Below are 19,839 nucleotides of genomic sequence, written 5' to 3'. Positions count from 1 at the left end.
GGTTATATTGGTGAACTACAATCTCCCTCCAAAACTCTGTATGAAGAGAAAGTTCTTGATGTTAACGCTTCTGATATCAGGACCGAGTCAACCAGGTAATGATATCGATGTTTATTTGGCACCGCTTGTTGATGATTTGAAGATGTTATGGGATAAGGGCTATGAGGTTAAAGACGCTTATCGTCGAGATTCTTTCAACTTACGGGCAATGTTATTGTGGACTATTAACGACTTTCCGGCCTATGGAAATTTGTCAGGATATTCTGTGAAATGCTCGATTAGTTGTCCTATTTGTATGAAAGACACATCTTCCATTCGGTTGAAGCATAGTAAGAAGACTGTTTTTCTCGGGCATAGAAGATTTTTACCAAGAGACCACCCATTTAGAAGGTTAAAACAAGCATTTGATGGCAACACAGAAGAACGGCTCCCTCCTCGAATTTTGTCTGGTGAAGATGTCTACGAGATGGTAAAAAACGTCAATGAATCCTTGGAAAAAGAAAGCGTCGTGCTAGTACTAAAGAGTCGTTTCAAGAGAATCCTTGGAAGAAGAAATCGATATTTTATGACCTTCCGTATTGGAAGACGCACTACGTTCGGAATTGTCTGGATGTTATGCATATCGAGAAAAATGTTTGCGAATCCGTTATCGGTACTCTTCTTGATGATCCACATAAATCGAAAGACGGAATAAAATCTAGAAGGGATCTCAAGGAGCTGAATATAAGAAGTATTTTGCACGCCGATGAGGAGGTCGGACAAAAAACAAAATTTCTAGCGGCTAAGTATACTCTAGATCGGAAGGAGAAGAAGAAGTTGTGTAAATGGTTTGCGTCTATCAAAGTTCCCGATGGTCATTCTTCAAACTATACGAGATTTGTATCTATGAAAGATTTGAGACTTATTGGAATGAAGACTCACGATTGTCATGTGCTTCCACAACAAATGTTACCTCTCGCCTTGCGTGGAATTTTGTCACCCGATGTGAGATTTGCAATATCCAAGATATGTGTATTCTTCAACTCGATTTGCTCGAAGGTTATTGATCCTACTCGGTTGGATTCCATGCAATCGGAGTTGGTAAAAACTCTATGCATGCTAGAGAAGTTTTTCCCACCTTCGTTTTTTGACATCATGATTCACTTAACTGTTCACTTGGTACGTGAAGTGAAATTATGTGGGCCCGTATTTTTACGTTGGATGTATCCAATCGAACGTTACATGAAAGTGTTGAAGAGTTATGTGAAGAACTACAATAGACCGGAAGGGAGCATAGTAGAAAACTATATAGCTGAGGAGTCCGTTGAATTTTGTTCGGAGTATTTAACTAATGCAGACGCGATTGGGTTGCCAAAGAACACAAGTCATGAATCAAAAGCTTTATCTACAGGTATGTTTTCTGACACTTTCTTTTGTGTATTTAACTTATTCATGAGAGGACCACTACTTATATGAGTGGTTATGTATAGGTACTTATTCTATCGTCAACCGGAAAGAGTGGGAGCAAGCCAGTCTCCATGTCTTGCATAACGTTTCCGAGGTCACGCCGTTTGCGGATATTCATTTGAAAGAATTGAGGGCAAATGATCCAAAAAGAGCTAAAAATGAAAAATGGTTACAAGAAGAGCACAATCGTTTGTTTCAGAAGTGGCTTGGAAAACGATTATTTCAAGAATCAGGACATTCAGAAATGTTGAGAAAAATATATGGCGGTCCTTCGTCAATGGTTACAAGGTACACTGCTTGGTCTGTTAATGGTTTTACTTTTTACACCAAAGAAAGAGACAACAAGCATCCCGTTCAAAATAGTGGTGTTACATTACTTGCTGAAGCATTACACGTTTCTTCGGCAAAGGATAAAAATCCAAAAAAAGCTTTTATGAACTATTATGGGTACATTGAAGACATTTGGGAACTTGATTATTGTGGGCTACGAATAGCTTTGTTTAAGTGCAAATGGGCAGACAACAATCATGTTAAAGTTGATAAAGATGGAGTTACGATTGTCGACTTTCGATGTACAAGTTACGAGAATGATTCATTTATTTTGGCCTCACAAGCAACTCAAGTGTTTTACGTACCAGAACCCGTCAATCCAGATTTGTCATTAGTGGTTCACATGAAAGCGAGAAATATTGAAGAAGATGAAGACGACAACATGTCTAATATCCCCCCATTCACATCCGGCTTGCCACTTGTTGATGAAGAGATCGAAGATTTTGATGATGATGATGTTTCTCATTTACATCGTTCGGATATCAATCATATTTTAGTGTGAAAACAAAAAAAATATGTATTTTAGTTTATTTTATGATATATACTTTATATAATTATTGTTAATATCCTGTTGATAAATACTAATATGGCCGCTTCCAAGACTATAAAACGTCAAGGCTTAATATTCCGCCGCGGCCATGATGAAAACACGCTGCGGCCATGTATAAAACACGCCGCGGCCATGATGATGTCTCGCCGCGGCCAATAGAACACCTGACCGCGGCGAAATAAGTTCCAGAGTCTATGTTTTTTTAGGAACCCACTTAGCTGCGGCCATGTACAAAACACGCCGCGGCCAAGATGTCTCGCCGCGGCCAATAGAACACCTGGCCGCGGCGAAATAAGTTCCAGAGTCTATGTTTTTTTAGGAACCCAATTCGCCGCGGCCATTTATAAACACGCCGCGGCGAAGATGACTCGCCGCGTCCAAAACAACATGTGGCCGCGGCTAATGTCTTCTTCATCGGGGAGAATCTATAGTTATTACTTTTTAATCTGAAGTAATATCAAACACAATCAATACATAAATTTTAAATACTCAAATCATCCATTCAATACCATAACAATACCATAACAAGTCTCAAACATAAATTCATACAATACCATAACGAGTCTCAAACACAAATTAAAATCTGAAACAAGTATCAAACACACATAAAGACATAAATATTTAAGTCTCACACACATAAAAAAAAGATGAAAACAATTATTAAACTTAGAAGGTTTCAAAAAACACATAAAAAAATTTACTCGTTGTCGTCGTTGTCATTCGTAGGTGGTTGTGGTGGTGGTGGTGGTGGCCCCGGGTACTGAGGAGGTGCCATATGCGGTGGCCATTGCGGTGCTTGCGCCTGATAGTATGTGTATTGAGGATATGGAGGAAACCGGTATTGATTCTCCTGATTGATGTCCCATCGACCAATCAGCTCGTTCAATCCTTCGAAAGCCGCGGCGCCATATTGTCCTTGTTGGTACATGTAATCTTGGGTGTGTTGATACCCGCCAACGAGATAGTGGCTACACCGAGCAATGTACTCTTGGGTGGCGGGATCATACCCCGGAGGTGGTTGTAAACACAACAGTGGCTCGTTGAGTGACGGTTCATCCTCATCTTCTTCATCCTCTTCCTCCTCTTCCGGCTCTTTGACAATGTATCTATCGATCGTCTTGTCATTAATAGGCGCCCCACACTTCTTGGTTGTGTCGTGTTTTGCGCCTCCAACACCGGCATTCAGACACAAGCCGTAGATGATTGACGGATACGGCAACCCATTTTTGATATTCTTGTAGTCGATTCTCTTCATCCAATTGTAGATGAATCGACCGACGTTGATGGTGTTACCACGAATGATACAAAACAAAAGATGGACATGTTCCTCGTCGAGACGGGTGAAGTGCTTTATCGGAAAGAGACGGGAGCAAATGAAATAAATCCACGTTTTTGCGAGCCTGTAAATTAAACACCGTTATATTTAAAACATGCAATTAATAGAAAAAATAAACACCGTTCTATTTAAAACATACAATAGATAAAATAATACACGCAAAAAAGAAGAAAAGTCTAACCTCGTCAGTGATTTACGGAAAAGCTTTCTAACTCCTTTGTCCATGACCCAATTCTCTCCTGGAGTAGTCAACAAACTCAACATTTCATCGAGATTAGGATTTCTCAACCATTGTCGATAACCCTCATTCTCGAATTCGATGTCCGGGGTTCCTAGCAATGCGTTGATGGCTCCGACACTACAATCAACGTCTACACCACGAACCGTCACCACATCATCCTCGTGATCTGGTAAGTTCGCGTAGAATTCGTACATGAGCGTAACGTTTGCTTTGTGCTCGGGTGTGGCACAAAATTTTCTCCAAGAGAAACCTTCGATGGTATTGTTGATTTGAGACCCTATAGGCGTGGTTGAGCTCACCTTCAACCCTCGTTCAAAGATCGGAGTTCGTTGAACGAGGATGTCGTAGCGTTCTTCTGCGGCCTTGCTAGTGAATACCCGACTATTACAATCCACTACGGGTTCGGGTTCGGCTTGACGAGACCTCTTATTTTTTTTGTGGGGGGCCTAGAAGAGCTAGGGGCGGCTTCTTTGTGACCGGCGGTTGTCTTTGAACGGCCCATTTTCACCTAATTGAACAAATCATTTCAAACTCAAATTCAACAACATTTTCAAACAATAAATCATCTTCAACACAAAATTAAACTCAATTCAACACTAAATACATATAAAAACACATTATATTCAAATAAATAAAACATAAAACTCATCACAAACACAAATTCAAACTCAAATCCGACCTCAATTTAACTACAATATCAAAATACAACTCATTTTAAATCTAAAATAACATTATACCCAAAATCATAAATTAGAACAAAAAACCCAAAAGAAAAAACCCTAATTTCGGCCAAATCTACACCCCCAATATCATAAATTACAACCAAAATCAACCAAAATCATAAATTAGTTTATAAATCACACAAAGTATTCATAAAAATTAGGATTTTGATATGAAATTGAGATAAAAACATTCCTTGATAAAAGAATTTGGTGGGAGAGAGAGCAAGGGAGGCGACACCGAGAGAAAGAAAGAAGAGCACGGCGAGATTTTGCTTCGGCGAGGAGGGCGGCGAGATTTGGCGGCGGCGAAATGGCGGCGAAGTTTCAAGGTTGGTTTGGGAGGAGAAATGGCACAGAATCGGCCGAAATGAAGGTCTGAGGCGAGAGAAAGTGTAAAAAATGAAAAAAGAAATCGAAATGAGGCTTTTATAGTGAAGCCCTAAATTTTTTTACGACATTTCGCCGCGGCGAGTTTCAGCCTTCGCCGCGGCGAAATGTCGTAAAAAATTTCCACAACGGGTTATTGTCCCGTTGTGGAATCGATTCGCCGCGGCGACTCATAAGTTTCGCCGCGGCGAGATGTCTGACTTCATACCTTTCCCACAGCGGTACAGTGTACCGTTGTGGAAAAGTTTGGCCGCGGCGAGTTTGAGCCTTGGCCGAGGCGAGATCCAACAACGGGTCACTGTACCGTTGTGGAATGTCCAGAATTCCACAACGGTACTACAGTACCGTTGTGGAATCATAAAGATTCCACAACAGTACTGTGGTACCGTTGTGGAATCTTGGATATTCCACAACGGTACGGTGTCCCGTTGTTGAATCTTGGACATTCCACAACGGTACGACTGTACCGTTGTGGAAGCATATAGATTCCACAACGGTACTGTGTTCCGTTGTGGAATTTCCGTTGTGTAATCCAACATTTGTAGTAGTGCCTCGTGAGGCTTGATCCCGTAGGATTAAGTCCCGTGGGACGTGGCCTCGTAAGGCTAACCCCTTGGGGCAGTGTCTCGTGAGACATGGCCTCGTGAGGCTTGATCCCGTAGGATTGAGTCCCGTGGGACGTGGCCTCGTAATGCTTTATTGCGTCGCGATGGACGGCTTTGGTGCGTCGTAGAGATGGCTTTATTGCGTCGCGAGGGACGGCTTTTGTGCGTCGTTGAGACGACTTTATTGCGTCGCGAGAGACGGCTTATTTTCCCGACCTACCTGTGAAGACGCGATCGGTTTGCACGACTTGGGCCCCGGGGGGCCTTGGTGTCATATTTGTGTGATTGGGTTTTCCGCGGGCGCAAGCCTTTGAAACCCATTTGTAACTCGCTGCATGCCGGCTCACGAGCTGGGCGGCGAGCGCGGTGCCACATTCGAGACTCGACTCGAGGACTCATGTTGAGTCTGCACGAGGAGACATGTGGAGTCGCCACGAGGAGTAGCTTGTCGACTCGTGGACTCGGGACTCAACTCGAGGACTTACGTAGAGCCTGCACGAGGAGTTTCGTGAAGAGTCGGCACGAGGAGTATCAGTCGACTCGTGGACTTGGTATTCGACTCGAGGAGTGGACTCGACTCGAGGAGACATGTAGAGAGGTCGACTAGTCGACGTGACGAGCTCGACTAAACGACGTGACGAGCTCGACTAGCTGGCGACGAGCTTGACTAGACGACATGACGAGCTCGACTAGCAGGCGATGAGCTCGACTAGCAGGCGACGAGCTCGACTAGACGAGGTGACGAGCTCGACTAGATGAAGTGGCGAGCTCGACTAGTCGTAGTGACGAGGTCGACCAGACGACGTGACGAGCTCGACTAGACGAAGTGACGAGCTCGACTAGACGAGGTGACGAGCTGGTGACGAGCTTGACTAGCGGCGCGAGCTCGACTAGACGAGGTGACCGAGCTGGTGACGAGCTCGACTAGACGGTGGCGAGCTCGACTAGATGAGGTGACGAGGTGGCGAGCTCGACTCGACTCGAGGAATGAACTCATCTCGAGGAGTTGCGTGAAGAGTCGGCACGAGGAGTATCAGTCGACTCGTGGACTCGGACTCAACTCGAGGACTCATGTAGAGCCCGCACGATGAGTTACGGTCGACTCGCGGACTCGAACTCGACTCGAGGAATGAACTCATCTCGAGGAGTTACGTGAAGAGTCTCTCTTTGGGACCTCCGGCCTAACCATCGGCCCATTGAGACTTGCGAGCTCGACGAAACAAAGTGACGAGGTCGACCAGACGACGTGACGAGCTCGACTAGACGAAGTGACCGAGCTGGTGACGAGCTTGACTAGACGGTGGCGAGCTCGACTAGACGAGGTGACGAGGTGGCGAGCTCGACTCGACTCGAGGAATGAACTCATCTCGAGGAGTTGCGTGAAGAGTCGGCACGAGGAGTATCAGTCGACTCGTGGACTCGGACTCAACTCGAGGACTCATGTAGAGCCCGCACGAGGAGTTACGGTCGACTCGCGGACTCGAACTCGACTCGAGGAATGAACTCATCTCGAGGAGTTACGTGAAGAGTCTCTCTTTGGGACCTCCGGCCTAACCATCGGCCCATTGAGACCTGCGAGCTCGATGAAACGAAGTGACAAGGTGGCGAGCTCGACTCGACTCGAGGAATGAACTCATCTCGAGGAGTTGCGTGAAGAGTCGGCACGAGGAGTATCAGTCGACTCGTGGACTCGGACTCAACTCGAGGACTCATGTAGAGCCTGCACGAGGAGTTACGTGAAGGGTCGACACGAGGAGTATCGGTCGACTCGTGGACCCGGACTCGACTCGAGGAATGAGCTCATCTCGAGGAGTTACGTGAAGAGTCGGCACGAGGAGTATCGGTCGACTCGTGGACTCGAACTCGACTCGAGGAATGAACTCATCTCGAGGAGTTACGTGAAGAGTCTCTCTTTGGGACCTCCGGCCTAACCATCGGCCCCTTGAGACTTTTCATTCCCTCTGACGAGTCGGGCGCTCGGTCGGGGTCGTGGTGGAAAGCTTCCGTAGAGAAAGCTTTGGAGTCAATCTTCGTCGTATTGAAGGTTTTCCGCGGAGGAAAAGAGTTGCCGGTGGAGAGCCCATGGTTGTTCTCGGGATCCCCTCCTTCTAGCGCCAAAATGTTAATGCCTGAAAATGGATCAACACGAAAACCGGTCCGCGGTTCGGTCTAGGGCCGGACCCTATGACCGCGCGGTGGTCGAACGGAGAAGTTGTCCCAACACCCGTACCTCCGTCGTGCCGGAAAATGAGCGAGTAGGGTGAATGGGGGGTGTGACCGCGCCAAAGGTTGGCTGCCTACGTACCCTTTAGTCGGGATCAGGTCATGACGTAGTTCAGGGCGAGTGTGTTCGCTATGTGAGTGGATTCTTGGAGGTCCAGCTCGCCTGGGGGTTGAGCTCGCCTGGAAGTCGGTCCTGCCCGGAGGTTTAGCTCGCCTGGAGGTTGAGCCTGGCTGGAGGTCGAGATCGCTTGGAGGGTCGAGCTCGCCTGGGGGGTCGAGCTCGCTTGGGGGGGTCGAGCTCGCCTGGGGTCGAGCTCATCTGGAGGCCAAGCCTGCCTGGAGGCCGAGATCGCTTGGAGGGTCGAGCTCGCCTGGGGGGTAGAGCTCGCCTGGGGTCGAGCTCGTCTGGAGGCCGAGCTCGCCTGGGGGGTCGAGCTCGCCTGGGGGGTCGAGCTCGCCTGGGGGGTCGAGCTCGTCTGGAGGTCGAGCTCGCCTGGGGGTCGAGCTCGCCTGGAGGCCGAGATCATTTGGAGGTCGAGCTCGCCTGGGGTCGAGCTCGTCTGGAGGCCGAGCTCGCCTGGGGGGTCGAGCTCGCCTGGGGGGTCGAGCTCGCCTGGGGGGTCGAGCTCGTCTGGAGGTCGAGCTCGCCTGGGGGTCGAGCTCGCCTGGAGGCCGAGATCATTTGGAGGTCGAGCTCGCCTGGGGTCGAGCTCGTCTGGAGGCCAGGCTCGCCTGGGGTCGAGCTCGTCTGGAGGTCGAGCTCGCTTAGGGGTCGAGCCTGTCTGGAGGTCGAGCTCGCCTGGGGGGTCGAGCTTGTCTGGAGGTCGAGCTAGCCTGGAGGTCGAGCTAGCCTGGAGGCCGAGATCGTTTGGAGGTCGAGCTCGCCTGGGGTCGAGCTCGTCTAGAGGCCAAGCTCGCCTTGGGGTCGAGCTCGTCTGGAGGTCGAGCTCGCCTGGGGGGGTCGAGCTCGCTTGGTGGTCGAGCTCGCCTGGGGGTCGACCTCGCCTGGGGTCGAGCTCGCCTGGAGGCCAAGCCTGCCTGGAGGCCGAGATCGATTGGTGGTCGAGCTCGCCTGGGGGGTCGAGCTCGATTGGGGGGTCGAGCTCGCCTGGAGGTCGAGCTCGCTTGGGGGTCGAGCTCGCCTGGGGTCGAGCTCGTCTGGAGGTCGAGCTCGCCTGGGGGGGTCGAGCTCGTCTTTGAGATCGAGCTCGCCTGGGGTCGAGCTCGCCTGGAGGCCGAGATCGTTTGGAGGTCGAGCTCGCCTGGGGTCGAGCTCGTCTGGAGGCCAAGCTCGCCTGGGGTCGAGCTCGTCTGGAGGTCGAGCTCGCCTGGGGGGTCGAGCTCGCTTGGTGGTCGAGCTCGCCTGGGGTCGAGCTCACCTGGAGGCCAAGCCTGCCTGGAGGCCGAGATCGCTTGGTGGTCGAGCTCGCCTGGGGGGTCGAGCTCGCCTGGGGTCGAGCTCATCTGAAGGCCAAGCCTGCCTAGAGGCCGAGATCGCTTGGAGGTCGAGCTCGCCTGGGGGGTCGAGCTCGTCTGGAGGTCGAGCTCGCCTGGGGGTCGAGCTCGCCTGGAGGCCGAGATTGTTTGGAGGTCGAGCTCGTCCGGGGTCGAGCTCGCCTGGGGTCGAGCTCGTCTGGAGGCCAAGCTCGCCTGGGATCGAGCTCGTCTGGAGGCCAAGCTCGCCTGGGGTCAAGGTCGTCTGGAGGTCGAGCTCGCCTGCAGGGGTCGAGCTCGTCTGGAGGCCAAGCCTGCCTGGGGTCGAGCTCGCCTGGAGGCCGAGATCGTTTGGAGGTCGAGCTCGCCTGGGGTCGAGCTCGTCTGGAGGCCAAGCTCGCCTGGGGTCGAGCTCGTCTGGAGGTCGAGCTCGCCTGGGGGGTCGAGCTCGCTTGGTGGTCGAGCTCGCCAGGGGGTCGACCTCGCTTGGGGGTCGAGCTCGCTTGGAGGCCAAGCCTGCCTGGAGGCCGAGATCGGTTGGTGGTCGAGCTCGCCTGGGGGGTCGAGCTCGCTTGGGGGGGTCGAGCTCGCCTGGGGGGTCGAGCTCGCCTGGGGTCGAGCTCATCTGGAGGTCGAGCTCGCCTGGGGGGTCTAGCTCGTCTTTGAGATCGAGCTCGCCTGGGGTTCGAGCTCGCCTGGAGGCCGAGATCGTTCGGAGGTCGAGCTCGCCTGGGGGGTCGAGCTCGCTTGGTGTGTGACGACCCAACTTTTCGGACCGTCATACTTATCTTAATTCTTTTACTTAGAAAAAAAAATAGTGGATAATTTTTTTTTTTTTAAACATCGTTTCATATATCTATAAAGTTTGGACTTTAAAATAAAACAATCTTTGACAATAACCAACATTTGAAATCTTACAAAAATATTTGATGAATATAAGAGAAATAATTATTCGGAATTCCAAACTAAAGTAGATGGTTGGGATATTCAACGGAAATAAAACCATAAGAATTCAACTTCAGTTTTGCAAAAATAATTAAACTTGGAAAGTATCTTAAGCATAAAAATCTCAAACCGAGTATTTAGAAAATTTCGTAGCGGAAGTCTTTTAAATGAGTGAGCGGAACCACAACCCAACCCCTTAGCCATCGAACGCCGCTGATCCACCTTCTCACTTGTTCATTTGTTGCTTACCTACAATACGGACGAATACACATAATATGAGCTAACGCTCAGCGAGAATAACTATGACTCACAAAAAGAGATGAGTAATGCAATGCATGATCCGGTTATTAGTGTTTTAAATTCTAATAGTGTCATGGTCTTTCGTATCATAAGTCTTATCATATTTTATTCGGGGTGCCCCTAGAGTAGTCGTACCAATTTCAGTGTACACTTTGGAAACGAACTACGGGGCTGTGACCTCCCATAGTTCGCACCATCTAATAAACATATCATATGAGAAAACTCCCTTTGTGAGCCCGTAGGTCGGCTCGAGAGAATTCTCTTAATACCTCAGTAGCTCGAGGCGGTACGACTCTCTTACTTATCTTATCACTTGATTATTTGCGTTACATACAAAGATGACATATGACATAAACATAAATGAAACATGCTAATAAATAGGACATGTTATGCCAAAATTGTACTAAACTCATACATAAACTCATCATAACGAGTCACAACATAATAATCACAAATCACTCAATAACATATACATGCACATAAGAGATATCACACAATCAATCATATAACACATATTAACCAATTCAGATCACACACTCATCGTAAATTAATTTTAAACTAATCCGTATTGTAGTGAGATTATTCTCACCTTGTTTCGGGAACGTGCGACTTTAAACTATCGAACGATCGGAAAACGTATTTGGCTCGGGACCTAAACGAAAGAAAGAATAAATAAAGCTTATCACTAACTATCTCTGGTACTCTTAAAAAAAATACAAGGCTGCTGGAAAAAGAATTCCAGAAATGAAAATTGGACATGAAAAGACCAAAATACCCTTAATCCTAAAGTATCGGGGAAAAACGTTTTCTGGAAAAAAAATTCTGAAAAATTTACAGAAGCTAGAGAATAAATAACTGAACGTTTTCATCTTCAGAGGTGTTACCAAAATCGGATCCCAAATAACAGAACTAAATTAAAAGCATAAGACGCTTTAAAAAAACTTCTGGAACCTATCTGCGCACTGGTCCAAAATTTCAGTTTAGAAATAGTTCTGCTAATTAAAAACTCATCAAAATTTTATCATATATTATAAACATATAAAGTATCTTGTATAAAAATTTCATTCAAAAATACATCTTCTAGGTATTTTAAAAAAAAACAAGACCTTGCTGATTGAATCAATGTAAAACTATATGCGCACCGATGGTAAATGTTTTCTTATAAAATAAACCATTCAACTAAAAATCATAAAATTTTAAATACATACCGAAGACATCTATACTATTCAGGTATCAAAATATCAAATCACCATTCCTTTGTTAGCTATTTGATTTTGAATCAAAACCTTGCTGTTTGAAACAGAAAACAAAATTATGCGCGCTGATCATAATTGAATTTTAGAAACAAAACGGTTTGTCCAAAAATTATGAAATTTAATATACATATTATAAACATCTTGATTATTTCGGTATAAAAAAATCAGACTAAAATAATATGCGTAGCTAATAATGATTCACACGTTTTCTTACTGCCTAAAATATGACAAATACAACATGTTTAAGACTATATATATATTTTTTCTTCATAAATATATCTTACCTAACAACAATATGAACACCATAAGAGAGATGAACAAAAAGAAAACATCGAAAATACGTTGAGGGCTCCTTAGAGGTCCGCGAACAAAAGGTTCAACTATTATATTTTTTTGTGTAAAAATTTTCTTAAGGAATAAGAAATGGAGAGGAAAAAGAAAATGATTTAGAGAGCATAAGAGAAAAGGGAAGTGGGTAAAGAAAGGCTGAAAAGTAAGAATTGTTTTAGCTTCAACACTTCATTCCGTAACAGGCAAAAAGAGGAAAAAATGCACTTTAATTTCATTAATGGTGCATTATTGGGTTGTTAGATTTGTTTTCTTTGTTGAGTAAGAAAAAGATTGTGATTGACTCCAAATGTATAATAAAACAAAAAAAAAGCCTTGCACGAGACTACTACAGATTGAAAAATTCAAGTTAAAGTTAATAGCTATATTTGGTACATTTACTTAATATATACATATATAATTATACTGTATAATTACAATAGCTATTTTTTCATAGCTACCTTATATATGTATATACATACGTGTTTGCCAGCTTCCTATCCTATCTATATATTTACTTCCTAAATCAACACACCAATTTTAGTACTGACATAATCAAAGGATATAAGGCAATATATTAGCTGAACATTTCGTCACCTATATATATACATATATATATACATACATATATATACCCACATACATAAATATATATACACATACATAACACAATAAAAATAAATAAATACTAATTCAAAATTCTAATTCTTTGGTGGCGAGGTTTTGGGGTTTCACAGTCTCCCCTACTCATTGGAATTTTCGTCCCGAAAATTAAAATAAAGGTTGAGACAGAACATAAGAATTCTTACTTGTCAACACTAAACTTGTAGGAAAAGGTCGGGATATCGTGATCTCATATCATCCTCGCGTTCCCAAGTTGCTTCTTCGATTTTATGATTCCGCCAAAGTACCTTGACTAACGGAATCACCTTGTTTCTTAGGATCTTTTCTTGATGATCAAGAATTTGTACTGGCTTTTCTTCATACGTCAAGTCTTCATGTACTTCGATAGGCTCTTGTATTAGCTCATGATTTGGATCGGGCAGGTACTTTTTGAGCATTGAGACGTGAAACACATTGTGCACCGATGCTAACTCGGGATTCAGAACTAGGTGGTAGGCTACTTTTCCGATTCTGTCTGTGATCTCAAAAGGACCAATGCCTCCAATGTCGCACCTAATGCCTCCAATGTCGCACCTAATGGTTTATTAGGTGCGACAATAGGTGCGACACTGTCGCACCTGATAACCCGTCGCAGAAGGTATTGGGTGCGACATGTCGCACCTAATAGGTACCCCATTAGGTGCGACATTTTCAGGTGCGACTAATCGCACCTAATGCCCAAGTTATTTTCCTGCCAAATTTTATAGAATTGGCGGATAATGGCATATCGGGTGCGACATGTCGCACCTGAAAGTTTTCGCGCCATGGTATTCGGTGCGACAATGTCGCACCCAATACGTTTGTTTAATTAAAAAAAATACAAAATTAAAAAAAGTAAATTAACAAAATAATATTAATTAAACAAAATTCTAAATGAATTAGAAATAATATTCTAAAAATAGAATTCTTAATTAAAAATACAAATTCTTTACAAAAAACGAAAAAAATGAATTCCTATTTTTTTTTCTTATAAAACTTATCGATAGTAGAATTTCCTCTGCCGAATAAGTTGCCAGAACTTCGAGAACCGCTTCCTCGTCCTCGTCCACCGCTGCCTGACGCGCTGCCGCTCGTTCCGCCGCTTCCGTAAGGACGATCTCGCAAGTAATCCATAGAACCTGGCGTGGAACCTGGCGTCTGCTGATCCGTCCCACCTGGTTGCGATGCAGGCGGAGGTTGAGGAGTCGTGGGAGGCTGGTTGTGCTGCTGGCTGAGGAAGGCGATCTGTTGCCGCATCAGTTGCAGCTCAGCTTGTTGGGCATCCATCTGAGCTCGCATCTCGGCAACCAATGGATCGGTCTGAGATGACGAACTTGACGAGCCTCCATCTAGCGTTTGGGCAACACCCAACGATGACCTTGGGATCGAAGGCCCTAAACCGACTTCCCAGTCTCTGCGCACTCCCAAAACATCGCGCATCGCGTACATCTCCGCATCTTCTTGGGAGATCACGATGTTTTGCTCCTCCGCTTGCCGCAAAATATCTATCGTCTGGGCGGTGACTTGATCCTTCAAAATAAAACCACAAAAAACTTATAAGATAAGAAGAAATAAAGTAATTAAATATAGTAAATAAAAAAAAATTAACTTACGTATTGCGTCTTCGCGAAGTCCGTCGTCCACGATCCCTTAGCGTCCTGGTGTTTTTCTAACCATATCGCTAAAGCCGAGCCTATACTCCCATCTTCTCTTCGCTGTAATTTTTCAACATTAAAATATGAATCACATATATATTACATATTAATTTTAAGAGACTTACGTTCCTCGAGCGATGACCAAAAAAACTAAGCGAGCCTTGCCTCGCCTTCGTCTTCTTCATCTTCGAATTTTCCCGGTTGCGGAGAGATTTCGCCTGCAAGACATAAATACGTGAAGTTTAATTTTAAGAAATTCGAATAATCATCGGAAGTTCAACTCATACCTTATGCTCTGGCGAGTCGAACACCTCTATTGCTTTCAACCAGGCTTCCTGGTTGTAGCCATCGGGAGTTTCACTTTTAGCGAGGTCCTTACTCTCGCAAAATGTCTTGAGGAAGAGCTGCGACAACCTCGACTTCTGGCCACGACGCATCCTCTTCGCATCGCGAATGATAGCCATATCAATCTCGTTGCGAATAGGATCTGCAGGCACAAGCTCGCCACTCTCGGGATGTGCATAAACGAAGTTATACTCGTTATGAATCGAGTTCATAAGAGCCGCCACACTCTGCGCAGGCACATGATTCCAGTCTGGGAGGTCGACTGGAATGGTACTCTTGATCAGGTTTCCTAATCGGTTTTGGAACGTCCCGATCAACGGATTTTGCTCCCTGACGTCTTGGTAGAACGCCTGCGCATTCTGATCGTAGCGAACTGTGTTCGCTCCAGGGGTCCCAACACGAGCTCTCGCAGAAACACATATATAACCAACCAAGACTATCTTATTAACATACTAAATACTAAATTGAACCAAGACTATCTTATTAACATACTAAATACTTAAACAAATCATGTTACAATTACATTAAATTACACTAAACACGTTACTGATTAATTTAATATATTACTTTTAACTTAATTAATCTAATCTATCATATTACACATTATTAAAAAAAAATTGACTATTACTATATGCTACTATTTTCATCAAAGTTCTATTATCATTTAATCTAACATGTTACTATTTTCATATATATTACTAATTAATCTATACGAAATAATCTAAAAATATTAAATAATCTATAAATATTAATAATTACAAATACCTAACGTTTTTCCGAGGCGACGACGAGGCACTGAGACGACGGGGCTACGAGTGACCAAGCTGCGGCGATGGCTGGGCCGAGGGTGGGCCGGGAGCTGGGCCGAGGGCTGTTGTGCGTGAGCGAGGGTTGAGGCCGTTCACTGAGACGACGGGGCTGCGAGTAAAATACCGGGATCTAATCACACACAGACCCACATTGCAAAAAAAAAGCCACGGAATTTGGATTCGTCATACCGGGATATTCTTGTCTGAATCCAAAAGGCGAGCGAGAGAGAGAATGGAACGAACGGGTGTGCAACGGAGTCGGGCCTCTCGGTTTTCGTTCTCAGTGGTGTTCGAGGAGGGAGCGAGGTGGTGAAGTACCGGGGAGCAAGGCCGGAGCGGTGAGAGGGTGGGTCGGGCCTGGTCGCCGGAGGATGTTCGGGTGGGTCGGGAGGGGTCGGAGAGAGACAGAGTGAGATTGACGGAGAGAGAGTGAGACGGAGAGAGAGAGAGAGAGTGTGAGGCTTACCTGGAGGACGGCGCCGGGAATGGAGGCGGGGCTGGTCCGCCGGAGACGAGCGTCGGGCTGGAGGCGGGGCTGGTGGCGCCAGGGACGAGCGTCGGGCGCTGGAGGCGGGGCTGGTGGCGCCGGGGACGAGCGTCGGGCTGGAGGACGGTCGACGGTCGTCGGGCTGGGGGACGAGCGTCGGGGCTGGTCGCCGGAGGATGTTCGGGTGGGTCGGGAGGGGTCGGAGAGAGACAGCGTGGGATTGACGGAGAGAGAGTGAGACAGAGAGAGAGAGAGAGAGAGTGTGAGGCTTACCTGGAGGACGGCGCCGGGAATGGAGGCGGGGCTGGTCCGCCGGAGACGAGCGTCGGGCTGGAGGCGGGGCTGGTGGCGCCGGAACGAGCGTCGGGCGCTGGAGGCGGGGCTGGTGGCGCCGGGGACGAGCGTCGGGCAGCTGGTGGCGCCGGGGACGAGCGTCGGAGAGAGAGAGAGAGAAGAGAGAGTTAGAGAGTGAGAGAGTGAGGTTGGGCGAAGAAGAAGACGCTCGGGTATATAAATACCCTAAAACTATTAGGTGCGACATTGTCGCACCTAATAGTCATACGTGTCGCACCTAATATGACTTTTAGTGTCGCACCCAATGTGAAATTCCAGAACCCAAAACATTCGGGGGGAATTTCTGACCGTTTTAAATTTTTAAACCCATTAGGTGCGACACCAGTCGCACCCAATACCAGTAGGTGCGACAGATGTCGCACCTAATAGTATCCGGTGCGACAATTTCATATCAGGTGCGACAAAGTCGCACCGGATAGCCATAATCATCAGCGAAATTTTTAGGCGCATGGAAGACTATCAGGTGCGACATGTCGCACCTAATATGTTCTTAGGTGCGACATTTAGGTGCGACATGTCGCACCTAATACCCTTCCGCACCCAATATGTTAATTTGTAGTAGTGGTACCTCGGGCTCAATTTTCTCTTCTTGCCGAATCTCATCACACCCTTGAGAGGTGCTACCTTCAAGAATACGAAGTCTCCTACTTGAAATTCCAGTGGTCGTCTTCTTTTGTCAGCGTAGCTCTTCTGTCGGCTTTGAGCAGTTCCCATTCGATCTCGTATCTTCTTGATGGCTTCAGTGGTGTCACGAATAAAATCTGTCTTCTCGAGGCTATTTTCTCCGGATTCGAACCAGTGAATCGGAGATCGACACTTTCTACCATAAAGAGCTTCATATGGGGCGACGCCGATTGAAGCTTGGTAGCTATTGTTGTATGAAAATTCAATAAGTGGTAGCCTTTTATTCCAACTCCCACCAAAATCCATGACACATGCTCGTAGCATATCCTCTAAGGTCTGAATAGTCCTTTCGGATTGGCCATCCGTTTGGGGGTGAAAGGCAGTACTGAACTTCAATTGTGATCCCATAGACTTTTGCACACACCTCCAGAAGTTAGAAGTGAAACGACTGTCACGATCTGAGATGATGGACAAAGGAACGCCATGCAATCTCACTACGTTATTAACGTATAGTTCAGCCAACTTCTCCACGGAGTACGTGACTTTCATCGGTATGAATCTAGCAGATTTGGTCAAACGGTCCACCACTACCCATATAGCATCATAACCCTCATTTATCTTAGGTAACCCAACCACAAAGTCCATTGTGATTTGTTCCCACTTCCATTTTGGAACTTCGATTGGTTGTAATTCTCCAGCTGGTCGTTGATGTTCGGCCTTCACTTTCTGGCATGTAAGGCATTTACTGACAAACTTTGCAACGTCGCCCTTCATTCCATTCCACCAGAAGTGTTCTCGAAGGCCTTGATACATCTTCGTGGACCCTGGGTGGACTGAATAGGGAGTCTCATGTGCTTCGGTCAAAATCTGTCTTCGTAACTCATTTTCGTTGGGTACACAGATTCTTCCATTGAAAAAGAGTACATCATTCTCCGCAAGAGAAAATTTTGACTCCTGACCATCCAGTGCACTGTCCTTCAGCCTTGACATCTCAGGATCACGTCCTTGCGCTTCTTTGATTCTCTCGAACAAATCCGATTTTAAGGTCATGTTGGCTAATCCCCAGGTGACAATTTCAACTTCCATGTTATTGATTTCGCCAACAAGTTGAGGAGATAATGCATGCATCATTGATAGTCGAGCCTCATCTTTCCTACTTAACGCATCAGCTACCACGTTCGCCTTTCCGGGATGGTAATGGATACCACAATCGTAATCCTTAACCAATTCTAGCCACCTTCTTTGTCTCATGTTCAACTCTTTCTGAGTGAAAATGTACTTTAAGCTCTTATGATCAGTAAATATCTCACACCGAACACCATACAAGTAGTGTCTCCAAATCTTGAGGGCAAACACCACTGCGGCTAACTCCAAATCATGAGTAGGATAATTCCTCTCGTGGTTTTTGAGTTGTCGTGACGCATAAGCCACGACTTTGCCGCTTTGCATTAACACAGCACCGAGACCTGTCTTTGATGCATCGCTGTAGATAGACAAAGGTTCTCCACTTTCAGGGACTATAAGGATTGGAGCGGTGGTGAGTCTTCTCTTCAACTCGCGAAAACTCTGTTCACACTTCTCGGTCCACTCATACTTCTTATCTTTCTTTGTGAGGGCGGTGAGTGGAGCGGCTAATGTAGAAAATCCTTCCACAAATCTTCTATAGTAACCTGCTAGACCGAGAAAACTCCTTATCTCTGTCACACTTCGAGGTCGCTTCCAATCATTCACGGATTCTATCTTGGAAGGATCGACGGAGATTCCGTCTTTAGAAACCACGTGTCCAAGAAAATGCACTTTATCCAACCAAAATTCACACTTCGAGAATTTGGCATACAGTTGATGTTGTCTCAGTGTCTGGAGTGCAACTCGTAAGTGTCCCTCGTGGTCTTCGGCGCTCTTAGAGTAAATCAGTATGTCATCGATGAAGACGATAACAAACTTATCCAAGACGTCGCTAAAGATCCTATTCATCATGTCCATGAATGCTGCTGGAACGTTAGTCCCTGCGGGGGCGAAAAGCTGTCTTCGGGATATCGTCATCCTTGACCCGTAATTGATGATAGCCGGATCGCAAGTCTATCTTCGAGAATACCTTCGCTCCCTTGAGTTGGTCAAACAAGTCATCAATCCTTGGAAGAGGATACTTGTTCTTGACCGTCACTTTATTTAGCTCTCGGTAGTCAATACACATACGAAAAGACCCATCCTTCTTTTTGACAAATAGAACGGGTGCTCCCCAAGGCGAATGACTAGGGCGAATAAATCCCTTATCTAACAATTCTTGAAGTTGAGATTGTAATTATTTGAGCTCGGCAGGGGCCATACGATAGGGTGCTTTGGAAATTGGACCTGTTCCAGGTAGCAACTCGATTGCGAAAGAAATCTCGCGTTCGGGCGCTAAACCAGGTAGATCTTCAGGAAAAACGTCAACATATTCCCTCACCACTAGCACATCTTGTGGTTTTGTTTCGACCTCCTTCGTCTTGTCCACCACAGACGCTAGGTATCCATGACACCCTTTACTCATCAATCTCTTAGCTTGCAATGCTGACACCATCATCTTTGGTTTCTTGAGTGGTCTTCCTACAAAGGTAAACCTCTTCCCCGTCACCGGTTTGAAGGTTACTCTTTTTCGCCGACAATCGATCACTGCATTATTCTCCACCAAGAAGTCCATACCCAAGATGGCATCAAAGTCTTTCATTTCTAAGACAATGAAGTCACTCTTTAGCTCTTGTCCACTTATAATTATCGAAACCTCTTTCAGACAATATTCCGATAATAACATATCGCCAGACGGTAATGCCGTCCTGAAAAC

General features: G+C 46.1%; 1 protein-coding gene across 1 annotated transcript; it reads right to left on the bottom strand.

Moving 5' to 3' along the window:
- Positions 1 to 2,828: 2,828 nt before the first annotated feature.
- On the bottom strand, positions 2,829 to 4,208 carry LOC149388428 (uncharacterized). The gene is made up of 2 exons (XM_089624492.1): positions 3,844 to 4,208; positions 2,829 to 3,726 (listed from the first exon to the last, which is right to left on the bottom strand). The coding sequence occupies exons 1-2, from the start codon at positions 4,095 to 4,097 to the stop codon at positions 3,024 to 3,026; spliced, it is 957 nt and encodes a 318-aa protein (XP_089480618.1). The 5' UTR covers positions 4,098 to 4,208; the 3' UTR covers positions 2,829 to 3,023.
- Positions 4,209 to 19,839: the final 15,631 nt, after the last annotated feature.

The sequence above is a fragment of the Urtica dioica genome, chromosome 8 (assembly GCF_054948205.1).
Source record: "Urtica dioica subsp. dioica isolate 48M chromosome 8, U.dioica_male_clone48M_v1_H2, whole genome shotgun sequence".
Taxonomy (NCBI): domain Eukaryota; kingdom Viridiplantae; phylum Streptophyta; class Magnoliopsida; order Rosales; family Urticaceae; genus Urtica; species Urtica dioica.
Note: the sequence above shows the minus strand (reverse complement) of the source record. Positions and strands in the feature narration are given on the sequence as shown.

Bases quoted from the DNA above. Each gene is read 5' to 3' on its own strand.
- LOC149388428 (XM_089624492.1), bottom strand. From the start codon at position 4,097: ATGTACGAATTCTACGCGAACTTACCAGATCACGAGGATGATGTGGTG. The intron at 3,727-3,843 runs GTTAGACTTTTC...TTTAATTTACAG, and splicing joins TTCCGTAAATCACTGACGAG to GCTCGCAAAAACGTGGATTT.